The sequence below is a fragment of the Microchirus variegatus genome, assembly GCF_963457635.1.
Source record: "Microchirus variegatus genome assembly, chromosome: 1".
NCBI lineage: Eukaryota > Metazoa > Chordata > Actinopteri > Pleuronectiformes > Soleidae > Microchirus > Microchirus variegatus.
In genome coordinates, this window is record NC_139802.1 from 23,211,530 (window position 1) to 23,232,572 (window position 21,043).

Below are 21,043 nucleotides of genomic sequence, written 5' to 3' on the forward strand. Positions count from 1 at the left end.
TGTGTAGTATTTATGGGTTTATATAACCCAAAATCCACTTTTTCATACATTATGTGCTCCTGCATTGTCTAGTCGCTGTATAATAGTTTTTGTTTCATTCTCGTAGTGTTTCAAAAAGTCATGTAAAATAACATGGTCGCGGGCCGCGGTTGCATAGCCACTGTTAGCAGCGAGACGCCATGTTTCTACTGGAGCCTGTAAGGACAAACGCGAGAGAATAAATCAAGCGTCTCTTTACTTGTAGCGGAAGTCCCGCCTCCTCTCTCTCCGCTTCGTCTGCTATGGCCGCGGTAGCTCGCCCTCTCCCTCATCTCACGAACCTCATCTGCTGACACGGAGAAAGACGACGAGGACGACATTTGACCAGCTGCGGATACCGTAGCGCTCAGGGAAGGGAGGGGGTGAGCAGAGCAGCAGGTCTTTGTTGTAAATTTCAGCCTCTCCTCTAGATGGCACTATAAACTACTTACTTCACCTTTAAAGGGGAAATAAGTAGTTTATAGTGCCATCTCGCTGCTAACAGTGACTATGCAACCGCGGTCCGCGGTCATGTTATTTTACATGACTTTTTGAAACACTACGAAAATGAAACAAAAACTATTATACAGCGACTAGACAATGCAGGAGCACATAATATGTATAAAAAATGGATTTTGGGTTATATAAACCCATAAATACTACATATTGTACCTTTAAGTAAAAGGATAAACGTTTAAATGTAAGTAATAAATCTAAAGCAACTGGCCATAAAATCCTCCTAATATGTCACAGAGGACCAGGAATAATGTTCATATAACATACTGAACTCACCAACAAAAATAGTACAACAAAAATATTTGCATTTTTTGTTTATGTTTTGAAAATTCTGTTTTGGCATGAGATGCCATCTACCGCCGTCTACCAATCATAGCAGTCAGTAGAGCAGCTGTCATTGCCCACGCGTCGTGCAATGCCGTCCACCTCAGGGCGGTGCCCGGTGCCACAACGCCCTTCGCACCGACCACCGGCAGTTCTGTTCTGTCACCAGCTGCGGCTGGTTCTGCTCGGCGCGAGCTGCGGCGGCAGTTCAGATGACACAGAGCTGCGTCTTTTAGTCTCTTTCTAATCTAACCTAATGGTCTTCTTCTTCATGCACAGAATAACAGCTGTAGCCGAGTGGTTAAATAGATGGACATGTGTCGGGAAGGTTGTAGGATTCATTCCGGACAGTGTGAACATTATTTATTATTTATTATTGTATAAAGCATTAATAAGCTTGCGATGCATAAATATTACCATAAAAAAATATATCTTGGGTGTGTGGTGGTAATTTGCCCTGCATGCCACGATGTATAACTCTAAGGTTTTGTCAGAAGTTGGCAGCCCTGCTATATAACATTGTAAAAGGGGAGGCAAAAATGAAGGACAGTTCTGTCAAATATTATGCATAAAGTTATTCCATCTGATATATCCATCCCTAGTCAACAGCTAATGTTACCATACATTATTATACATCTTGATATTTACGGAGAGAACAGAATTGTGTGTCTTAGAGCCACTCATTTATGATGGAACACTAGCTCCTCGCTGACGGAGTTACATGTCAACCGCTCTGGCAACCTCGACTCTGGAAGGGAGGGGTGGAGTGGGAGGCGGATACGACTCGCCGCAGTGTTTTGATTTTGAGTGTAGTAACCGTTTTTGGCTGCATTGTTACAGATGGCGCCTTTAAGTAAAAGTAAAATGTGAAATTTAAGTAAAAGGTTAAATTTAAGTAAAAGGATAAAAGTTTAAATTTAAGTAGAAGCACAAAAAGTAAAAGTTTAAATTTAATTTAAAGCAGAAAAAGAAGAAGCTTTAAAATATTCCATAAAATCCTTAAACACTTGATAATCAGCTGTTCCCAGATTTGATACAAAGTTCAGTTTGTTTTCACTGAAATGAAAATCGATCATGATCGTATACACATGACTGTGATGATACGACGACGTTCACGTTCCTGTCTTCTTTGTTTCTTCTTCTTCAGGACAACACGACTGCGTCACGGTCATCAACAACTTCTTCTCGCGCGCCAGACTGGACTACTACACCAGAGCTCAGGGTTTGGAGAAGGAGCCCAAGCTGCCACACAAACTGGCCGGTCCACTCCACAAGGTCATCATGAGCACCAACCTGAACCCGGTCAAGGTAGGACATCCGCGAGACGGGGGATAGGGGACAGGGACGGTGGAGTTATATATCTTTAAATAAAAAGTTGTCCTCTCCGTTTGTTTCCTGCAGATGGTGCTGCTGGTGAAGGAGAACCCTCTGCTGGCAGAGGTGGACGCTCTGGACAAATGTCGCCGCGTCATGGAGCTCATCTGCGAGAAGTGCATCAAGCAGCAGGACATGAACGAGGTGTTGGCCATGAAGATGCACTTCGTCAGCTGTGTCCTGGCCAAGTGTGCGTCTGTCCTCAAGGAGCGCCAGGACAATCTGGACGGACTCGTCAAGAGGCGAGACCATGCAACCTTTTTAAGAATGTTTGTGGACAGACTTTAGTGTCCCAGTGTGTAGCGCTCACTCTCCCACACCAAAGCCCAGATTTGATATTGCTTACAAATCACAACGATATAATATTAAAAACCCAAAATGTAAGGAAAGCAAAGAATAAACGACAAAACTTACTCACACATGTAAAAGCACAAAAAATGAAATATTACATTTAAGTAAAAACACAGTGTAAAAGGTTAAACTTAAGTAAAAGTAAAAGTAAAAGATTTAAATTAAAGTAAATTGTTAAAAACCCATTTAATTTTGTCACTACAGATCTAAAAAGTATGATATCTCGCTGTAAATCGATGCTCCCTGTGTGGTGCGTAATAACAACTCTGTGACTCTGCAGCGTCTTCACTTACGCAGCACCATAGCTCTGGCTTACCTTGGTCAATTAGGGTGATTGACAGCTCGTTTTAAACCTCTAAACTGGTAGAATCAGACCCCGGTCTCCGAATGTGTGAGTCACTTCATTAGCGAGTCAAAAGGTCATAAATGCCTGTGACGCATTTGTGCGGACATTCGCCTTTCTCTAATCAGAACGATCTAATGTTGCTCTGTAATGATTAATCAGACCGGAGTTTGTTCCGAAAGGATGCTGGAAAGTGTAGTTCTTCATTAGAAGCAGTTTTGTTCCGGTGGAAATAACTTGTTTTGATAAACCGCAAAGGTAAGACAACATTTCTGCTTGTATTTCTTGAAAGTCAGTTGTTGTTTGTTTTGCTCTTATTTTGGGGCTGGATCTGTGAATCTTGGTCGTAGAGTGATAAAAAATGGTACCGCTGGAATCTGTTTGTTCTCCACTGTCCAGTCGACACATGTTTTTTTTTTTATATATAATCACGCTGAAGCTCCGGTGCCGCTTTTCAGTGAGTGCGTTGTAACGTTTTTTTTCCACTCCTGCTGGTTTGATCCGTCTGTTTTAACTGTGTTTCGTGAACATAAGAATGTCTGTGTTTGTTAAAGTTAGATATGGTTTTATGACGCTTTTGTCGCTGCGTCTGACGCTGCCCCCGGTATCGGGGGGCAACCGTGAAGAAGAGGTTAATGTAAAAACACAAAAAGTAAAAGGTTAAATTTAAGTAAAAACATAAAAAGTAAAGTTTTAAGTTAAAGTAAAAACACAAAAAGTAAAAGGTTAAATTTAAGTAAAAACATAAAAAGTAAAATATTACATTTAAGTAAAAACAAAAAAGTAAAAGATTTAAATTTAAGTAAAAACACAAAAAGTAAAAGATTACATTCAAGTAAAAACATAAAAAGTAAAAGATAAAATTTATGTAAAAGGTTGAATTTAAGTAAAAACCTAAAAAGTAAAAGATTAATGTAAGATGATATGTATTTAATTATCTCTGTAGGAGCTTCTTAATGCCCTTGTAAATCTGTGAATCTGGTTAAAAATTATTAGAAATGAGAAATTATTGTTTTTCCAAGAGAATACTTTTAGTTGAAGTTTAAAGTGATGTACGTCTCTCTCTGTCCTGCAGTTTACTGAAGGGTCGGGAAAGCGACGGCTTCCCCGTCTACCAGGAGAAATTCATCCGTGAATGTATCCGCAAGTTTCCGTACTGCGATGCCACACTGCTGCAGCAGCTGGTTAGGAGCATCGCGCCTGTGGAGATGGTGAGACACAAAGGTGTCTAATTGAATGAATGGCACCCAAACTGATTGATTGTCTAAAATACTTGAATGAATTGATTAATCTTTACAGCTTTGCACTGGCATGAGTTTGGGTGTCAAAAAACATCAAATCACAGTCTTATTCTGAAATCTAGGGTTGTTGATTATAAAGCCTTTTTGGTCATCTTCTTGGTCTCAGGGGAACGACCCCACAGCTCTGTCGGTGCTGACTCAGGCCATCACGGGTCAGGTCGGCTTCATGGACGCAGAGTTCTGCACGTCCTGTGGAGAGAAAGGAGCCGAGAAGAAGTGCTCCATCTGTAAAATGGTGAGAAGGGAAAAAAAACCCACCACTCTATGCTCACTCACTCTCCTGCACCAAACCCCATAGAGAAAATCAGTAGGGCTGTAACGATACACAAACTCATTTTGTATGTATCGCGATTTTTGACCCACGGATCGATACATTCGCCGATTTTTTAAAAATTAAAAAAAAAATTTATTTAAACATTTACTTATAGCAACTTAATGTAACATTTAATAACAAATATTTTGGAACACTGTGAACAGATTTGAACATAAATAAATAACCAAAGATTTCTCTCTTTTCTGTAACAAAATAGTACTGTTGAAAAATACAAAGTAAACGATCAACCAGACTGGGATTTGTCCCCAAAGCATGCTGGGAAGTGTAGTTCTTCATGAGAAGCAGTTTTGTTCCAGTGGAAATAACTTGTTTTGATAAACAGCAAAGGTAAGACAACATTTCCACTTGTATTTCTTGAAAGTCAGTTGTTGTTTTGCTCTTATTTTGGGGCTGGATCCATGAATCTTGGTCGTAGAGTGATAAAAATGGTACCGTTAGAATCTATGTGAACTATGAGTTCTTCGATGTCCAGTCGACACGTGTGTTTTTTTTTTTTACATTATCAGGCTGACGCTCCAGTGCTGCTTTTCAATTTTACGAGACAGGTTCGTGGCTCTGAGTATCGCGATTTCGATACGCATATCGTTACAGCCCTAAAAATCAGCCATTTTAGCTCACAGGGACACAGGAGCTGCTGCTCTACTGCTGCCTCGTGTGGTCAGTTTGTCACTGAAGTCAACCGAAATGATGGATTTTAAACGCGGAAGTGACAAAATAAGACATTTGAAATTTGTGATGGAGGCAACAGTGGATCAACAACTCCTGTGTGCTGTGATGTAAAATCACTGATTTTCTCTATGGGGTTTGGTGCTGGAGAGAGAGTGGAGTTTACAGAGAAACACAAACTACTACTACTATATACAACCTGAAACCTGAACAATCTCTTAAGTCTCTTTAAATTTTACTCAAATACTTAACATTAAAGATGATTTGTTTCCTCTTTGGTTTAATTTTGGCTAAATTTTGCTGGGTTTTTCCCAAGTTAAGCCCTGTTTTTTCTCTGAACAGGTGATCTACTGTGGTCAGGCGTGTCAGAAGATGCACTGGTTCACCCACAAGAAGGTTTGTAAGAAGCTCCAAGAGCAGAGAGAGAAGCAGGAGGCGGAGATGGCCAAACTGAGGATGCAGCAGAAAAAAGGTGCCATTTATTTATTTATGGATGGATGTATACATACATATAAAAACGCTCTGTAAGTCATTAAATGTATTTGTATCTGGAGGATTAACCTGTTTCTCCACTAGAGGGCAGACTAGGTCTACACATCCCTGACTTCCTCTACCTAACAAGAAAGTCACTGCTGCTTTTTAACTTTTATATCTGCTCCATCAGTTTAAATGTAATTATAGCTATAGAAAAAATATATAATATGTGCTGTGATGTATGCTGTAAAGTAGAATAATTTTGTTTTTGTGGCACGAACCACAAGCTTAAGGCTTAATAAAATGCTATAAAAACGTTTAAATAGAGATGAAAGAAAGAAATGGAGTTCCACTGAATTTCCTGAAACTTGGTGGGAAGATGTTATTGACCAAGACTAGCAAACCTCTGCGTTTTTGGCTAATTTCGACCATTCACCACGAAACAGGAAGTGCCCTATGATTTCGGCACACATTTAGTTCTGAATTTCCAGAAACTTGGTGAGAAGATGTTATAGACCAAGATGAACAAAAAGGTCGACAGTAACCATGGCCTCAACGTAACGGGAAGTCTGCAATTTGGAATTTTGTCGTCCATTTTTTACCGATTTGTACCCTATGTAAATGAGCAAACTTGTCCAAGTGCGTTTGTCGTAGCGACATTAAAAAAAAAAAAGACCACGCCAATTTGTACTCGACACATGAAAGGTGAAAAGTTACTGAAAGGTTTTACAGATTCAAAATGGCGTGGCTATGGCAACCTTATGCATTTTTGCCGAATTTGGACCATTTGCCACGAAACAGGAAGTGCCCTATGACTTCAGCATACGTTGATTTCCGCCGAATTTCACAAAACATGGTGAGGAGATGTTATAGACAAAGATGAACAAAAAAGTCGACCGTAACCATGGCCTCAACTCAACAGGAAGTCAGCCATTTGGAATTTTAGCTGATTTACGGGAAACGATCGTTTTAAACAAGACTGCGTGTCGTGAAGGGCCCTGTACCCCCCTACAAGCTGCTAAATGACATACAAACCAGAATAAATCTGGTTTTAAAGAGTGCTGTGTTTGTGTTTCAGAGGAGAGTAAAGCCATGCAGGAGGCCACAGACTCCATGCAGGAGCTCATGGTGGACAACAACAACAGCAGCGACGCGTCTCCTTCAGAAACCTCAGAACCCACCGACGTCCCGGCTGCTGACAACTGAGGACCACATGAGCAGCCTCCTCCTTCTCCACAATCCATCCATCAATCCTCCACAGACAGAGAGACACTGAGCACCAGACGAGGACTGGTGATCCAACTCATAGAAGGACTCATATTTATGATGGGGCGGGGATTCTGAAGCGTCGCAGGAAGGTTTGTACCACAGCGACGGCACCTTCATCCATGTTTCCTCAGTAAAACGGTCAGATGTGAATGTTAAAACAATATTTGTCATGGACATGACGGTCAAGGAATTATGGGTAACATGAAGCGCTAAATTAATCTGCCTTAAATAAAGTGTAGCAGCCTGTGAGGAGGAGGAGGTGGATTCATCATCAGGAGGTTTGTGTGTGTTTTTGTATTGGATAATCAGTTGTGGTAGATTGTGAGTGGATAGCGTGGCTGCACATTGACCAAAATGTATATATAGTATAGTATTTTGAAATTTCAAGATAATATTAACGGGATATTTCAGGTTTGGTGTGGTTTTCCTGTGAGGTACATGTAGCCACCATCCATCCACACGCTGGCTTTTCTTTAATAATAAGGTTAAGAATTTTTAAGAATATGAATAGTTTCACTTCTCACTGTTGTACAGACTTTTTTTTTTTTCACCAAACTCCATAGCTCACTTTGACACAGGAGCTGCTGGTCCACTGCTGCCTCGTGTGGTCACTTTGTGCCACTGACGTTAATCAAAATGAAGGATTTTTAAAGCCGAAGTCACAGCTTAACACATACGAACTCAATGATGGAGGCAGCAGTGGACTGTGTCTAATCCTAACCCCTGTGATGTAAAATCACTGGTTTTCTCTATGGGGTTTGTTGCAGGTCGAATAATATGAGTTTTCTATTGTAAATGCTCATCTTTTTGGAAATAGGATAAGACATGGACCTGCATTCTGTGTCGGTGTAATAGATTTTAAATAAAAATATAACGGTGTCATGCAACATTTTTAGTGGAAAAAAAAAATATTTAAGTGAATGTTATCAAGTGTCTGCGACCAGAGATGTATTTTATGTATAATAATTGGCTTGTTACTAAATAATGATCAGCTAATGCTAATTAAAAAAATTAATTGCGCTTTTGTCATATTTGATTTCACAGTAAAAATCAGTGGTACACGTAGATTAATCTGTTAAATTATTCTCATGTGAACATAATTCAGTGCCTCCATCAAAAACCTGAAATGTGCAGAGACAGTGGACGTCCAGCAGAGAGCGCTGTTTCACCAGGATTCACAGACCACACTAGGTTGCACAGATTATATCTATATCCACACCAGGAGCTTTGAGGGGTTTGTTGCCATGGAGACGAACGTTAATAAGAAATTATATTATTATTTTGTTGATTATTTCATCACTAAAATGTCAGAAAATTTATTGTTTTTATTTTGTTTAGTTATTTAAAAACAGAGTCTCCCCTGGTGGCTACTCATAATTTTTACTTTATTAAAGGCGACTGTTAGGCCGCAAGGTGAACCACCAAAAGTCCTTTAGAAAAGGAACCGCAGGCGTGGAACTACATAATCTTAAATTCATAAAAAATAACGAGGGGCTTCGAGCTCGAGACCGGAAGGTAGCCGGTTCAATCCCCGACCAGTCCGCAGCTGAAGTGCTGTTGAGCAAGGCACCTAACCCCCTCACTGCTCCCCGAACGCAGCTCACTGCGCTGGGTTAGCATGTTCTCCACCTCGCTGTGTGTGTTCACTAACTCACTGCAGAATTAAATTTCCCCTTGCGGGACTTAAAGGGTTCTTAATAGAAAATTAATAATAGAAAACAAGAAAAAGTTCTCCGCTAAAATTTCCAGAGGACTCTTCTAGCCACGTTGTTTTTTTGGCTGAACTATTTCATTAAGGGCGTAATAAGATCTTGGGCAAAAGTAGTGCCGTGTCTTGTCATGTGGCACTATTTCTACACCAATTCGGTGGCTGTATTTTGTCAACAGAACAGAAACATGGCGGCCGCCATGTTTACAGATATCGGACCATGGATCATGGATGTATAATATGAACTGGATAGAGCTCCACCCCCTCTGCCTTGAAGACAATTTTTGCATGGTGGATACTGCAACAGAAAACCCCATGGAGCCCAAAAGCAATTTTCCCATTGACCGCAATAGTAAAAGAGATGCCTGTAAAAGTGTCCAGAGGACACCTCGAGACATGGACACGGGTGTTTATAGATCTTTATATATAGTGACACTACTGCGCATGCTCTATGGGCCCCATAACCCGGAAATAAATGCGGAAGTCAAAAACGTTTTGGCATAATGCGCTGGGTGAGCAGCTTCATAGGAATGAACGGAAGCGAAGGGTCTGTGCTCTATCCAGCCCCCTCTGCCTTGAAGACAATTTTTAGATGGTGGCCACTGTGGGTACTGCAACAAAAAATCCCATGGGGCCCAAAAAGCAATTTTCCCATTGACTGCAATAGTAAAAGAGACGCGTGTAAAAGTGTCCACAGGACACCTCGAGACATGGACACAGGCTTTTATAGATCTTTATATTCTATATTTTGAATTCATGGAGTTTCATATTTGAAAAACAACTGTAATTCAAGTCCTGGTATGGAATTTGTCGAACTAAATAAACGTTGATATCCAAAATCAAGATAGTTGTGATTGTTTTCTGCTTCAATTACGTCTATAAAATCTACTTCACTCGAAATGTAATTTCTTCATGTGATTTGTCATGTATGTCAAATCACAGCCACCCTGTACACAACAACAACCAAAGTCCCGTTGTTAACTCTCTAACTCTTGTGAGACTCTTGCCAGGTATAGCGACACTGTGTGGTCAAACAGTGTAAAAACACCACTGTCTACATCCTCCTTCTTTAGCTTTGGCCCTTAACCAAAGCAATGTAAGAGAAGGTAATGTTATAGAATTGAATACAAAATAAAATGCATTAACAATTCAGGCAGCATTAAGCTTATATCAAGGAATGAAATGTCCAAAACAAAAGTGCATCATCGTTACGTTTTTTTTTACACCGTAGTAACATTAACTCAGTGAATAAATGTAAAACAAAATAATGTAACTTCTTTTGGTTGTTCAGTGAGTGACTTGTGTCTTGATTAGTTTAAGTATCTTGCATTTGGCTTACACACTCTATCACATCTAGTGACATACACGGAAGTTGTAGGCTGAGCAAGGTTTTTATCTTTAATCACAACACACTTCTCGACAGTACATCAGGAGTCTTTACAGCACTTGTCTGTCTCTGATATTGTGCTGATGGTGTATGTTCAGCACTATTGTGGTCATCCGTGAAGGGACCAATGAAGCGAGGAGCAAGTTTTCGGGATTCTGTAAGTGAAAAATATTATTCGGCCTTCTCTAAAGTTATCAGCTCCCATTCCTAAGCACAAGCCTAAACATTTCAGGACAGCGCCTGCTGAAACTGTTGTTGTCACATTGACCTCGGTACAGCACTGTTGTCTACAGAATTCGTCTCTTCATGTTTTCGCTGAGCCTGACCGGATTGGGGCAGAGGACTGACGCTACTGCGCAGTCCTCCCCAAGGTCAGCTCCATGTATCAGCAGAAGAAGCACCTTTAAGTATCCTAACTCTGGGACTCACAGGCAGACTGACAGAGGATGCCCAACTGTTAACATACTTGGTTTATGTTCGGCATTGTCTCAGTTCTCCTCAGATCTGAGCCGCTTCCAATAAAGCTTTTCAACTTAACTCATCTCTGACTCCAGGAGACTCCATCTTTGGTCGACTCACTTAATAATCAAATCTCCGCAACAGATTCGACCTGGAGAGGGAGGTCCTTGGACGGAAGCCAAACCTTCTGGCCAGGTTGGTAGTCAGGTGCTGGGATCCGATGTCGGTTAGCTTGCTTCTGAGACTGCACTGAGGCCCGCTGAAGGGAGGCCCGCACCTGACGCCAGACCTCCTGACAGTGGCGGAGGCCTGAACCGACGGCACTGCCACTTAATCCTCTTGGAAGTTGAACAGTGGGGGCTGGTAGCCGAGGGAAGCCATGAACGGGGACACTCCAGTGGAGGAAAGAACTGCAATCAGAGGGATGATGGGCGGTGACGCATCACAGAGCACTCTCCATGCTTTGGTTCGCTCTTTCTGTCTGGCCGTTCGACTGGGGATGGTAGCCGGAGGATAGGCTGGCCGAGGCGCCCAGAGCAGAACAGACAGCCTTCCATACTTGAGATGAGAATTAGGTCAGAAACAATGTCTGAGGAGAAACCATGTAGTCTGAAAACATGGTTCACTAGTAGTTCCCCGGTCTCGGCAGCAGATGGCAGTTTAGGAAGGGGGATGAAGTGGACTGCTTTCGAGAACCGGTCGACCACAGTGAGGACGGTGGTGTTGCCCTGGGAAGTAGGGAGACCAGTGCTGAAGTCCACGGCGATTTGAGACCAAGGACGACGGGGGATGGAGAGCGGGTTGAGGAGACCAGCCGGAGGGCGGTTTGAAGACTTGCCTCGGGCGCAGATGGAGCAGGCGGAGATGAAGGTGGCAATATCCTCTGCCATGGAGGGCCACCAGAAACGTTGCCTGAGGAACTGCAGTGAGCGGGCAACTCCAGGATGGCAGGTGAGTTTAGAGGAATGTGCCCACTGCAGAACCTCAGAACAAACGGAATCAGGCACGAAGAGACGACGCGGAGGACCACCTCCGGGATCGGGTTCGGTTTGCTGAACCCTCCGGATCCTCTCCTCAATGGGCCATGGAGCTGCTCCAACGATGCAAGCGGGTGAGATGATGGGGCCAGGCTCCAGACACGGAGGATCAGGAGAGAATTGTCTGGACAGGGCGTTGGGTAGACGAAGAGGAACTTGTCCAGCATGTCACGCAAAATGTCATTCACTAGGTGCTGGAACACGGCAGGGGCATTCGTGAGTCCGAAGGGCATAACCAGATATTCGAAGTGTCCTATTGTGGTGTTGAAGGCCGTCTTCCATTCGTCCCCCTCACAAATTCGGACGAGGTGATAGGCATTACGAAGGTCGAGTTTTGAGAAGATTCGTGCCTTGCTGAGGGGACTGAATGCGGCGTCGAGGAGAGGTAAGGCGTAGCATTTTCTGATAGTGATGTTGTTTAATCCTCGGTAGTCGATGCAGGGCCTGAGGGATCCGTCCTTCTTCTCAACGAAGAAGAACCCTGCACCGACTGGAGAAGAGGAGGGATGGATGAGGCCAGCTGCCAGCGACTGGTTGATATACTCCTCCATGTTCTGTCGTTCTGTCCTTGAAAGATTATAAAGTCTCTTGGTGGGAAGAGAGGAACCAGGAAGCAGGTCTATACCACAGTCGTAAGGGCGATGAGGAGGTAGGGAGAGAGCACGGTGTTGAGAGAACACCTCTGCGAGGTCGTGGTACTCTTTGGGAACCTCAGCGATGTTCGGAGGTTGGGGGATGGTCTCAGGCGAAGGCACAGGTGTAGGACGGGCAGAGTGGAGACAGCGGGAATGACAGGATTGCCCCAACCAGTGAGTTGTCCGTTTGTCCAGTCGAACTGGGGGTTGTGGTGAGCCAGCAAGGGAAGACCCAGAATGACGGGAGCAGAGGAGGAGGGGATCAGGAACAGTTGGATGGTCTCGTGATGATTGCCGGACAGGATGAGAGTTTTGCCGTCCAAGTCGGAAATTACCTTTTCGTAAGAGGTGTAGTAGGAATGCCGGTCTGGCTGACGACTCTCTCGTCGATGAAATTTTAATCTGCACCAGAGTCGATCAGGTTGGTGAGGGGTAATGACTGCTGCGACCATAGGACTTCACCAGCTAATGTGATGCGCCTTGGGGGTGAACAGGAAATGGCTCTGCTCACCAGTACTCCTGCGTATGCTGGTGAGCTTAGTCTTTTGGGCAAGTCGGGCAGGTGATGAGGAGATGGCCGAGTTGTCCACAATAAATGCAAGACCCGGATTCAGGCGAAGTTGCCTCTCCATAGGAGTGAGACTAGCCCGGCCCAGCTGCATGGGTTCAGTACCATAACTAGGTGTGACGAAGGAGAAGAAGTGGGTTGGGAGGTGAAGGTGAGAGACATTTCTTTTCACGCCGTCGTTCACGATGCTGATTATCTAATCATATGGTGAGGTCAATAAGTGAATCGAGATTGGGAGTCTCGTCACGAGTGACCAGCTCGTCTTTTAACTCTTCACTGAGATTGCGAAGGAAAATAGCCCGTAAGGCGGAATCGTTCCAGGCGCTTTCGGTGTCGCGTATGCGGAACTCAATAGAGTAATTGGCCACAGATGAACTAGCTTGTTTTAGGTTGATTAATTTATTAGCTGCATCGTTACTTTGGCCGGAATGATCAAATATTCTTCGTAGGTCGCTAGTAAAAGATTTGAATGTGATAGGAGAAGAGGGTGGGCTGCTGAGTACCACGGTTGCCCATAACGCGGCTCTACCAGACAGTAAGTTAACAAGAAAAGCGATCTTGGCGTTATCGGTTGGGTAGGTGTTTGGTTGTAAACTAAAAACTAGAGAGCACTGAAACAAAAAACTCGAACATTTTCCGATGTCACCAGAGTAACGCTGAGGGATAGGTACAAAACGTTCGCGTGGAGAAGAAGTAGGTATGGGAGCGGAGGTAGCCGCCAAGCTAGATGTTGTGTTAGCTATCGGTTGAGGTGAAGGAGATTGTTGTATGAATGAAGCGAGGTGAGTAGTGAGATCACGAACAGAAATGGCAACTTCAGATAACAATGTTTCATGTCGGCCGATTGCTATGCCCTGGGCTGTTAAAGCCCGATGATGGGCGTCACTGTCTGCCGGGTCCATACTTGGTCAGATCGTTAGACTTAGAAGACTGGACCCGAATGCAGACAGGACACGAGAGTAAATGAACAGATAATATTTATTCTCCTATATATAAATAACTGGAGCAAACGTGAGACAGTGAACAAGTGAGTGAGTGTCTGTGCAGCTGTGCCGGGTGAGGACAGCTGCTTCAAGGCGAGAGTCAATGTTTGTGGTTGAGATCCAGCCAGGAACAAACTCACTCAGAGTTGGAGTAGCGAGGAGATGATTCCCAGGCTGAGGAAGACGACGGGTGAAGACTCGGGCTTGTGGAGAGGAAGGCGAGGAAACGACGGAGGAGTTGAATGCAGAGGGAGCCAGGAGACGAGTGAAGACGCTGGCGGAGCTCTGTGTCCTGTGCAGCGCTGGAGACGAGACGACGACAGCAGGTACCAGATCAGACTCAATGACAGGTTTCAGCAGGAGTGACACATGGAAGGTGGGGTGTATGTTGAGAGAGAGGGAGTGAGAAAAACACGGCGCAGCAGGGGAAAAATAATAATAATAATAATAATAAATAATGATGGAAGGTGTGGTGAAAGAGTGTTGTCGTGTCATTCATGTCACTATCATCATGTAGTGACAAGCCTTCAATAGTGAATGTATCCTCTATCCACTTGTTTGCTGAATGTGCCATGTCTTGCAGATTTGCATTGCTTTTTGAAATGGTTCTGTTTTTTGCACTTGTGACGCCTGTCCAAAAGCTGGGGCATTGTTCTCGTTTGGCTGGATGAGTGCCGCCACTTCCTGATTATGTCCATCTTATGAGCTGCTGTGTAAGATATAATGGACCCCCTCCCTTATCATCCTTAATAACCTCGTCCAAGGTAAACGGTAATTTCTTATGAATGAGAATAGCCACTCCTCTACTATGTGAGTTGAAGGATGAATAGTATACCGGGCCTATCCAGTTTCTCCTTAATTTAATGTGCTCCAAATCTGTCAAATGTGTTTCTTGTAGAAGGGCGATTTGTGCATTCTCGCTCTTTAATGAAGAAATAATCTTCTGCCTTTTTACAACATGGCCGACCCCCTTAACATTTAAAGAAATAATCTTAACGTCTCTCATGGTTGTTATATGAAAATAAGATATGGCAATAATGCACCGGACAAATAAGGTTCAGGGTCCTGAGCAATGATATAAATATATATATATATATATATTTGCAAGGGTATAATGGTGGTGAGGAGGTAGTCTTACATTTCAGAGCACTGCAAACAAAAAAACTGCCTCTGAACGATGGGCATTGAACACAGAAATGAGCCTCAACAGGCCTAACAAAAAATGAAAAACACAGCCATAATAACCAGGTTTGTGTAACAGTTACAGATGGTATGACGCTGAAAGCTCAGGTAACACCGAAGAAGAGCAACAACCTCAAGCTCTTCAAGAAACTCCCGCCCTCACGACCCAGGTAGATTCACATCCCTTTAGAGCCCAAAAATAACAATTAAAGCTCCTCAGGGGTTATGATGCTCTAGCCACAGCTCCAAATTACAGACATCCCTTTTTTCTTTTCTTTTTTTCATCAGACTAAGCTTAATTAAATGTTTAACCTTTTGAGTTAACATCACAGCCCTGACTTATCGTATAAGTGCAGTATGGCTATATTAGCTAACCAATTCTTTAAGGCTTAATGTGAACACAGCTGAATTTAGACTTTAATACAGCAGTTCCAACTAAAATTACAGAGTGACATCTCGTCACAAAATATACTGTATATTTACCCAGCGGTAAAAGTTGCACAGTTCACGGCAGTCCATCCACAAATGCCTACGCAGCTCTGGGGGACTGAAAACCATGTTTCTCTCCGTTGTAGGTGAAGGTTAGGACGGCCGGGAACCGCATGGAGAAGCGGATGTTCAATCCGATCAGACGTTCACACACCTCGTTGAAGCTGCGCCACTTCTCCTTCACTGCAGCAGAGAAATCCTGCTGAATGTGCAGCTTCTGTCCCTCATATGTTAGCTGTCGTCTATCCCTCAGTGCAGCGATGATCCGCTTTTTCTCCCCGGGGTTGTGCAGCTTGATGATGACGGGTCTGGGACGGTCGCCACGAGCGGGTCCGAGCCCTCTGTGCGCCCGGTCGATCTCAATTATGCCCCGTTTAGTATCCAAGTTCAGTATTTTCGGCAGCCAGCATTCAAAGAAAGCAACAGGTTGCTCACCTTAAGCTCCTTCCTTTAAGCCAACAACCCTGAGACGCTCGGCGTGCACAACTTACAAATCCTTTTGCACCACTTATACCACCTAGCGAGGAGAAAAAGTATCTGAAACTCGTAGAAGCAGATTTGAGCTTGTAGTTGTGTACCTGTAACAAGGATTTGTGTTAACAAGGTATAAACATTTTTTTACAACTTCAACTTTACGGTTACACATTTGTGACTTTAGTTTGCGCATGTGAAATCTGCAGTTACATGTGCTTGTGACTTTTGCACCAAATATACCTTCATAAGATTGTCCCATCTCGTCCTGTTCTCCAATTTGTCTGCTTTTCCGCGAGAGTTTGTAACTTCTTCTCAGTTTCCCGGAGCTTGTTTTCAGTGGTAGCTAGCACGTCTTCCAGTGTGGACACTTGCCCCTCAGCTTCGTCCAGTCTTTTACCATTGCCTTCCACCCGGGTTGTCATAACCTTCATAAATGTGACCAGCTTCTCCTCTAATAACTTGCCGATACTCTCAGTAACTTCCTGAGCTAGCTGTGAGGAGTAGCCACCTTTTCGGGCGGAACCGAGCCACTTTCCTTGCTTGACATCGTTAGGAACCTTAATGCAGTCAGCAAGATATAAAAATGCCGGTCTGTGGTAGGTAGAATTAAAATTATGGCCAATGAGAACTGGAGCTCTGCGCCAGTTCGACCTCTCAGCTCAGCGACGTCATACCTCCCCATACACTGTCACTGTTAATTCCACAAACAAGCCTCTCTTGGATGAGCTCGTCTTGTAATGCTCCAAAGTTGCAGGTTTTAGCCTGGCTTTTTAATGTACTCACGTATGCCTCAATTGTTTCACCGAGTTTTTGGTACCTGGTATTGAAGTTATGCCTTTCCATTATCACATTAGTCTCTGGGCTGCAGATCTCTTTAAACTTATTCTTTAGACATTCAGGATCCTCTCTGGACTCTGCTGGCTTTAAGACGTCAGTCTTTTTTTTTTAAATATCTTTTTATTTCTCAAAAGAAAATCATTCGGATAACATACGAAGATACTAATCCTCGGTCTTACAGTTTACAATTTTCATTTGGGTATTAATCCCACCCCCCACATTTCAGACTGAAATCTCACACCCAGAAGATAGAGTATGTTGTGATTGGCCAGCCAGCATAGAGCCTTCCCAACTGTCTTGTGATTGGCCAATACCCGGAAGTGTACACCCGCTCTCAGAAGCGCAGCTCCCCCCTCTGGAATGGTGGATGCACTGCTCCTCATTATCAAAACATTGTTTTAACAATGTTTAAAAATAGCTTCTTCACGACTCCCCGCCGCAGTCCCTTTGATGACTTTGACCCGGAGTCAGACCCAGAGTCAGAAGACAATGTTGCTCGTGAAACACCTCCACAATGGATGTTATTCTTCTTCTGCGGTTCAATGTACGCAACCGGATGTGCCCGGAGCAGGAGGATCTGCTGTTCAGGAGAACCGCTGTTTACGTAACCGGACCAGGTTTTTTCAGAGATCTCGCTGAGCCCGAGATTACAATAAAACACAGTGTTCTCAGCAATGGCTGAACTGTTTGTTTAGAACCTTCAGGGCTTCATAAACAAGGTAATGACGCAGATACACACTAAAAAACAGCGTTAATTGTAACTTCTGGTCTCGGTCTGCTTTAATAGATATAACTAAGAGAAAATCTATTTTTTTATTTTGTCAGGGTGAGAAAGTGAATTTCATTTTGTTACAGGAAACGCACTCAAAACCAGCCGACTAAAAATTCTGGATTAACCAATGGGGAGATAAAATTATTTTTGAACAGTAACAGTCCTGGTTAATTGAAGGCCTCTAAATCCAGTAACAATGGTCACTGGCTAATCTGTGTTTTGAATATTGATGATCAGTATTGTATTCTTGTTAATGTCTATGGCTTCAACAACCCAGCTCGTGAAGATGTGAAGGTGTAAAATCTGTAATTGATGAAGTGATGGCTATAGGCTATAGAGGACGCTATAATATCCTATGTTTGAAAGTGGGAGTTTTTAAAATGTAAAATTCGAGAATTTTCCATTAATTTTGGGAAAGGATTTAACAGGAGAAACAAACTTGCAGAACTTGGCTTTATTAAAGAAATAAACACTTATTGTAATCGGGCATCTACTGACTGTGACAAACAGAAATGAATAACTCTGCAAACAAAACTTGATGAGATTTATCTCAAAAAAGCAGAAGGGGCCAATATAAGATCAAGAGCTAAATGGATCGAAGACGGTGAAAGAAGCACTGCTTATTTTTGTCATTTAGGTAAAAAGAAGGCAAGAGAGAAATTCAATTAAAACTTTATTGATTCAAAACCAACTATGTACAGATTCAACCTTGATTACTAAGGAAAGTAAATTATACTCGTCTGCATTTTCTGCAATGGATTCAAACTACTTTTTCAACCATATCAAAGATATTATCCCCTGTATAGATGAGGAGTTTGTAAAGTTATATGAAGCTGATATTACTATTTCTAAGTTGGACAAAGCAGTAAACAGCTTGTTTTTGAATAAATCTCCTGTCTGTGATGGTCTTACTTCTAATTATTACTGACATTTTTGGGACTTACTCGAAAATCCTTTTGCTCTGATGTTGAAGGAAGCAACTGATAATTTGTCATTCCCTCCCACTATGAAACAAGGTGTGATTACTTTAATCCCCAAACCGTGTAAAGGATAATCTCAGACCTATCACATTATTGAACACTGATTATAAGATTGGAACCCTTGTGCATGCCAATAGATTAAAAAGTAACCTAGACAAAATTATACGTGACTTTATGAAACAACAACTAGACTACAATCATTTAATAGAAGATGATGGCTTCATTTTGTTTCTTGACTTTTACAAAGCCTTTGACTCAATTGAACATCATTTATATTTCAGTGCTTAAAACCTTTAGGCTTTGGGAATAAATTCCGAGCCACTATTGAGTCTCTTTATGATAATGCAAATAGCTCTATTTCTTTACCAGGAGGTACGTCACCAAGATTTGCTATCAAACGTGGGGTCAAACAAGGTTGCCCTATCTCTCTTTATAATTGCCACAGAAATGCTCTCTATTTTTATTCAAAATTCAGACATTGCTCCTTTGAATGTTATGGGGATGCCCGTTGTCATTAGCCAGCTTGCAGACGATGCGACCATCTTTATGAAACACCTATCTGAGGTCCCCAGGATAATGCAAACGATTAATACATTTTCCAATGCCTTAAACTCAATTTAAACAAATGTGAATTAATGCCAGTTCATCATAGTGATTTAACAGAAGCATACAACACTCCTACAAAATCAGTTGTTAAATACTTAGGAATACATGTATCAAAAAACCCAACTGAAAGAGAAAATGTGAATGTGTGGAGTGTAATAACTCACTGTCAAACTAAACTTAACTCCTGGTTATTGAGAGACATCAGTTCACTATAGGTCGAGTCTTTCTTACTAAGATGTCAAGATGTATTTTCTTTGGCCATCCCTAACAGAGCCATTAAGAAGGTCAACCAGATTCATTTTGATTACATTTGGAAGAAAAAGATGCACTTTATTAAGAGCACAGAGATGACCAAAGAATACAAAGATGGGGGCCTACAGGCTATTGATTTTGATTTGATCAATGGAACACTGAAAATGAACTGGTTAAAATCCTTCCTTAATAATAAGAGCTTCTGGTATCATAGCCCAGAGAAATATTTAAGAACCTTGGAGGCATTGCTTTTTTATGGAAGTGTGATTTCAATATTCAGAAACTTCCTGTCAAATTATCCCTCTTTCACCAGCAAGTCCTTCTGTATTGGAAACTTTTGTACAATCATAATTTCACCCTGCACAACACGCCGATTTGGAACAATAGAGTCGCTGTATAACAAGACCTGGATGGATAAAGGTATTTGGTCTTTAATTCATTTAGTTGACAATGATGGGTGTGTGTTGACATTTGAAAATGTTTGCCTTAAATATGATCTCGTTGTTAATTTTAATTCCTTTGCTTCCATAATAAAAGCCATCCCTAATCCTACATTTAATTTTAATTCAAGGGGTTTTTCAAACTCGACTCCCATCACTCCTTATTTACTACATCTACTAGTTGGAAGCTTTAATTTTGAGAGCATTAAAACTCCTGATAAATCAATTCGAATGATGTCCGATAACATCACACACCCTCTATTGTCTTTTTGAAACGCCATTAAACACATTTTTTCCAAAGATACTATATATTCTTTGAGATCCAAATACTTAAAATTTCCCATAAATCCAAAAGCAAAAGAAGTCAATTTTATAATTTTGAATGGTGTGTATCGGTCCAGTCAACTGTTACGGCAGAGGTTTGTATTTTGTGATGATATTGAAACCTCGGATCATTTTTTTTTTTTCAATGTATGTCCTCTGAAGCACTTTGGACTGATATTCATGACTGGCTGCACACAAAGATCTGACCCGAGCCCTTCTCTAAAGTGGACATTACTTATGGTGTTGTTATGGTTAATAATGAATGGGACTGTTTGGTAAACAATGTTATAATCCTTGGGAAATTTTACATACACAAATGTAAATATATGAATGTGACAATCCCTTTCTTTCACCAAAGCCCTTAATATAATGAAAGGTAAAAATGCAGTGAAACTTTTTTCCCTTCTTTTGAAAAATATGATTTAAAACAAAAGCCCTAGCGCACTTTTCTTGTGAGTTTTTTTTTATTTGATTGTTTTTTCCCCTCTTTTTTTCCATGCACCTGTTAATTTAAAATGTTTGTTTTCTGAGAAACTTGTAAGCCTTGCTGTTTGTATATTATTTGTTAAAAAAAATAAATATATATATATATATATATATATATACATGCGCTGGGTGAGCAGCTTCATAGGAATGAAAGGAAGCAAAGGGGCGGTGCTCTATCCAGTTCATATAATACATCCATGGGCCCCCTCCTCCTCAGCATTAGTTTAACTTTCCACAATAAAAGCAAGTGGGCGGGGCTTGTGTTGTGAGCATAAACCAATCAGGAGCAGAGAGACACCTGAGCTGCTACCAAACTCTCAGAGGCGGTACCGTGAAAGAAGGACGGGACTATAAAAGCGCTGAGTGCGCCTTCACGTCTGCATATCCTCCATCCATCCTTCCTTCCATCCTCCCTCGCTTCCTCGCGTCCTTGTCTCGTGCAGCAGCAGCAGCC

The 21,043-nt window shown here is 42.1% G+C and overlaps 1 protein-coding gene across 1 annotated transcript in view; it reads left to right on the plus strand.

The window, feature by feature from the left end:
• The window catches only part of ankmy2a (ankyrin repeat and MYND domain containing 2a), a 9,697-nt gene extending 2,204 nt beyond the window's left edge, over positions 1-7,493 (plus strand). The window contains 6 exon segments of the mRNA XM_083897220.1: positions 2,008-2,166; positions 2,260-2,474; positions 4,002-4,137; positions 4,334-4,462; positions 5,570-5,699; positions 6,780-7,493. Of these exon segments, the coding sequence (XP_083753346.1) occupies positions 2,008-2,166; positions 2,260-2,474; positions 4,002-4,137; positions 4,334-4,462; positions 5,570-5,699; positions 6,780-6,907 (897 nt within the window). The 3' untranslated portion in view covers positions 6,908-7,493.
• The last annotated feature ends 13,550 nt before the right edge of the window (positions 7,494-21,043 follow it).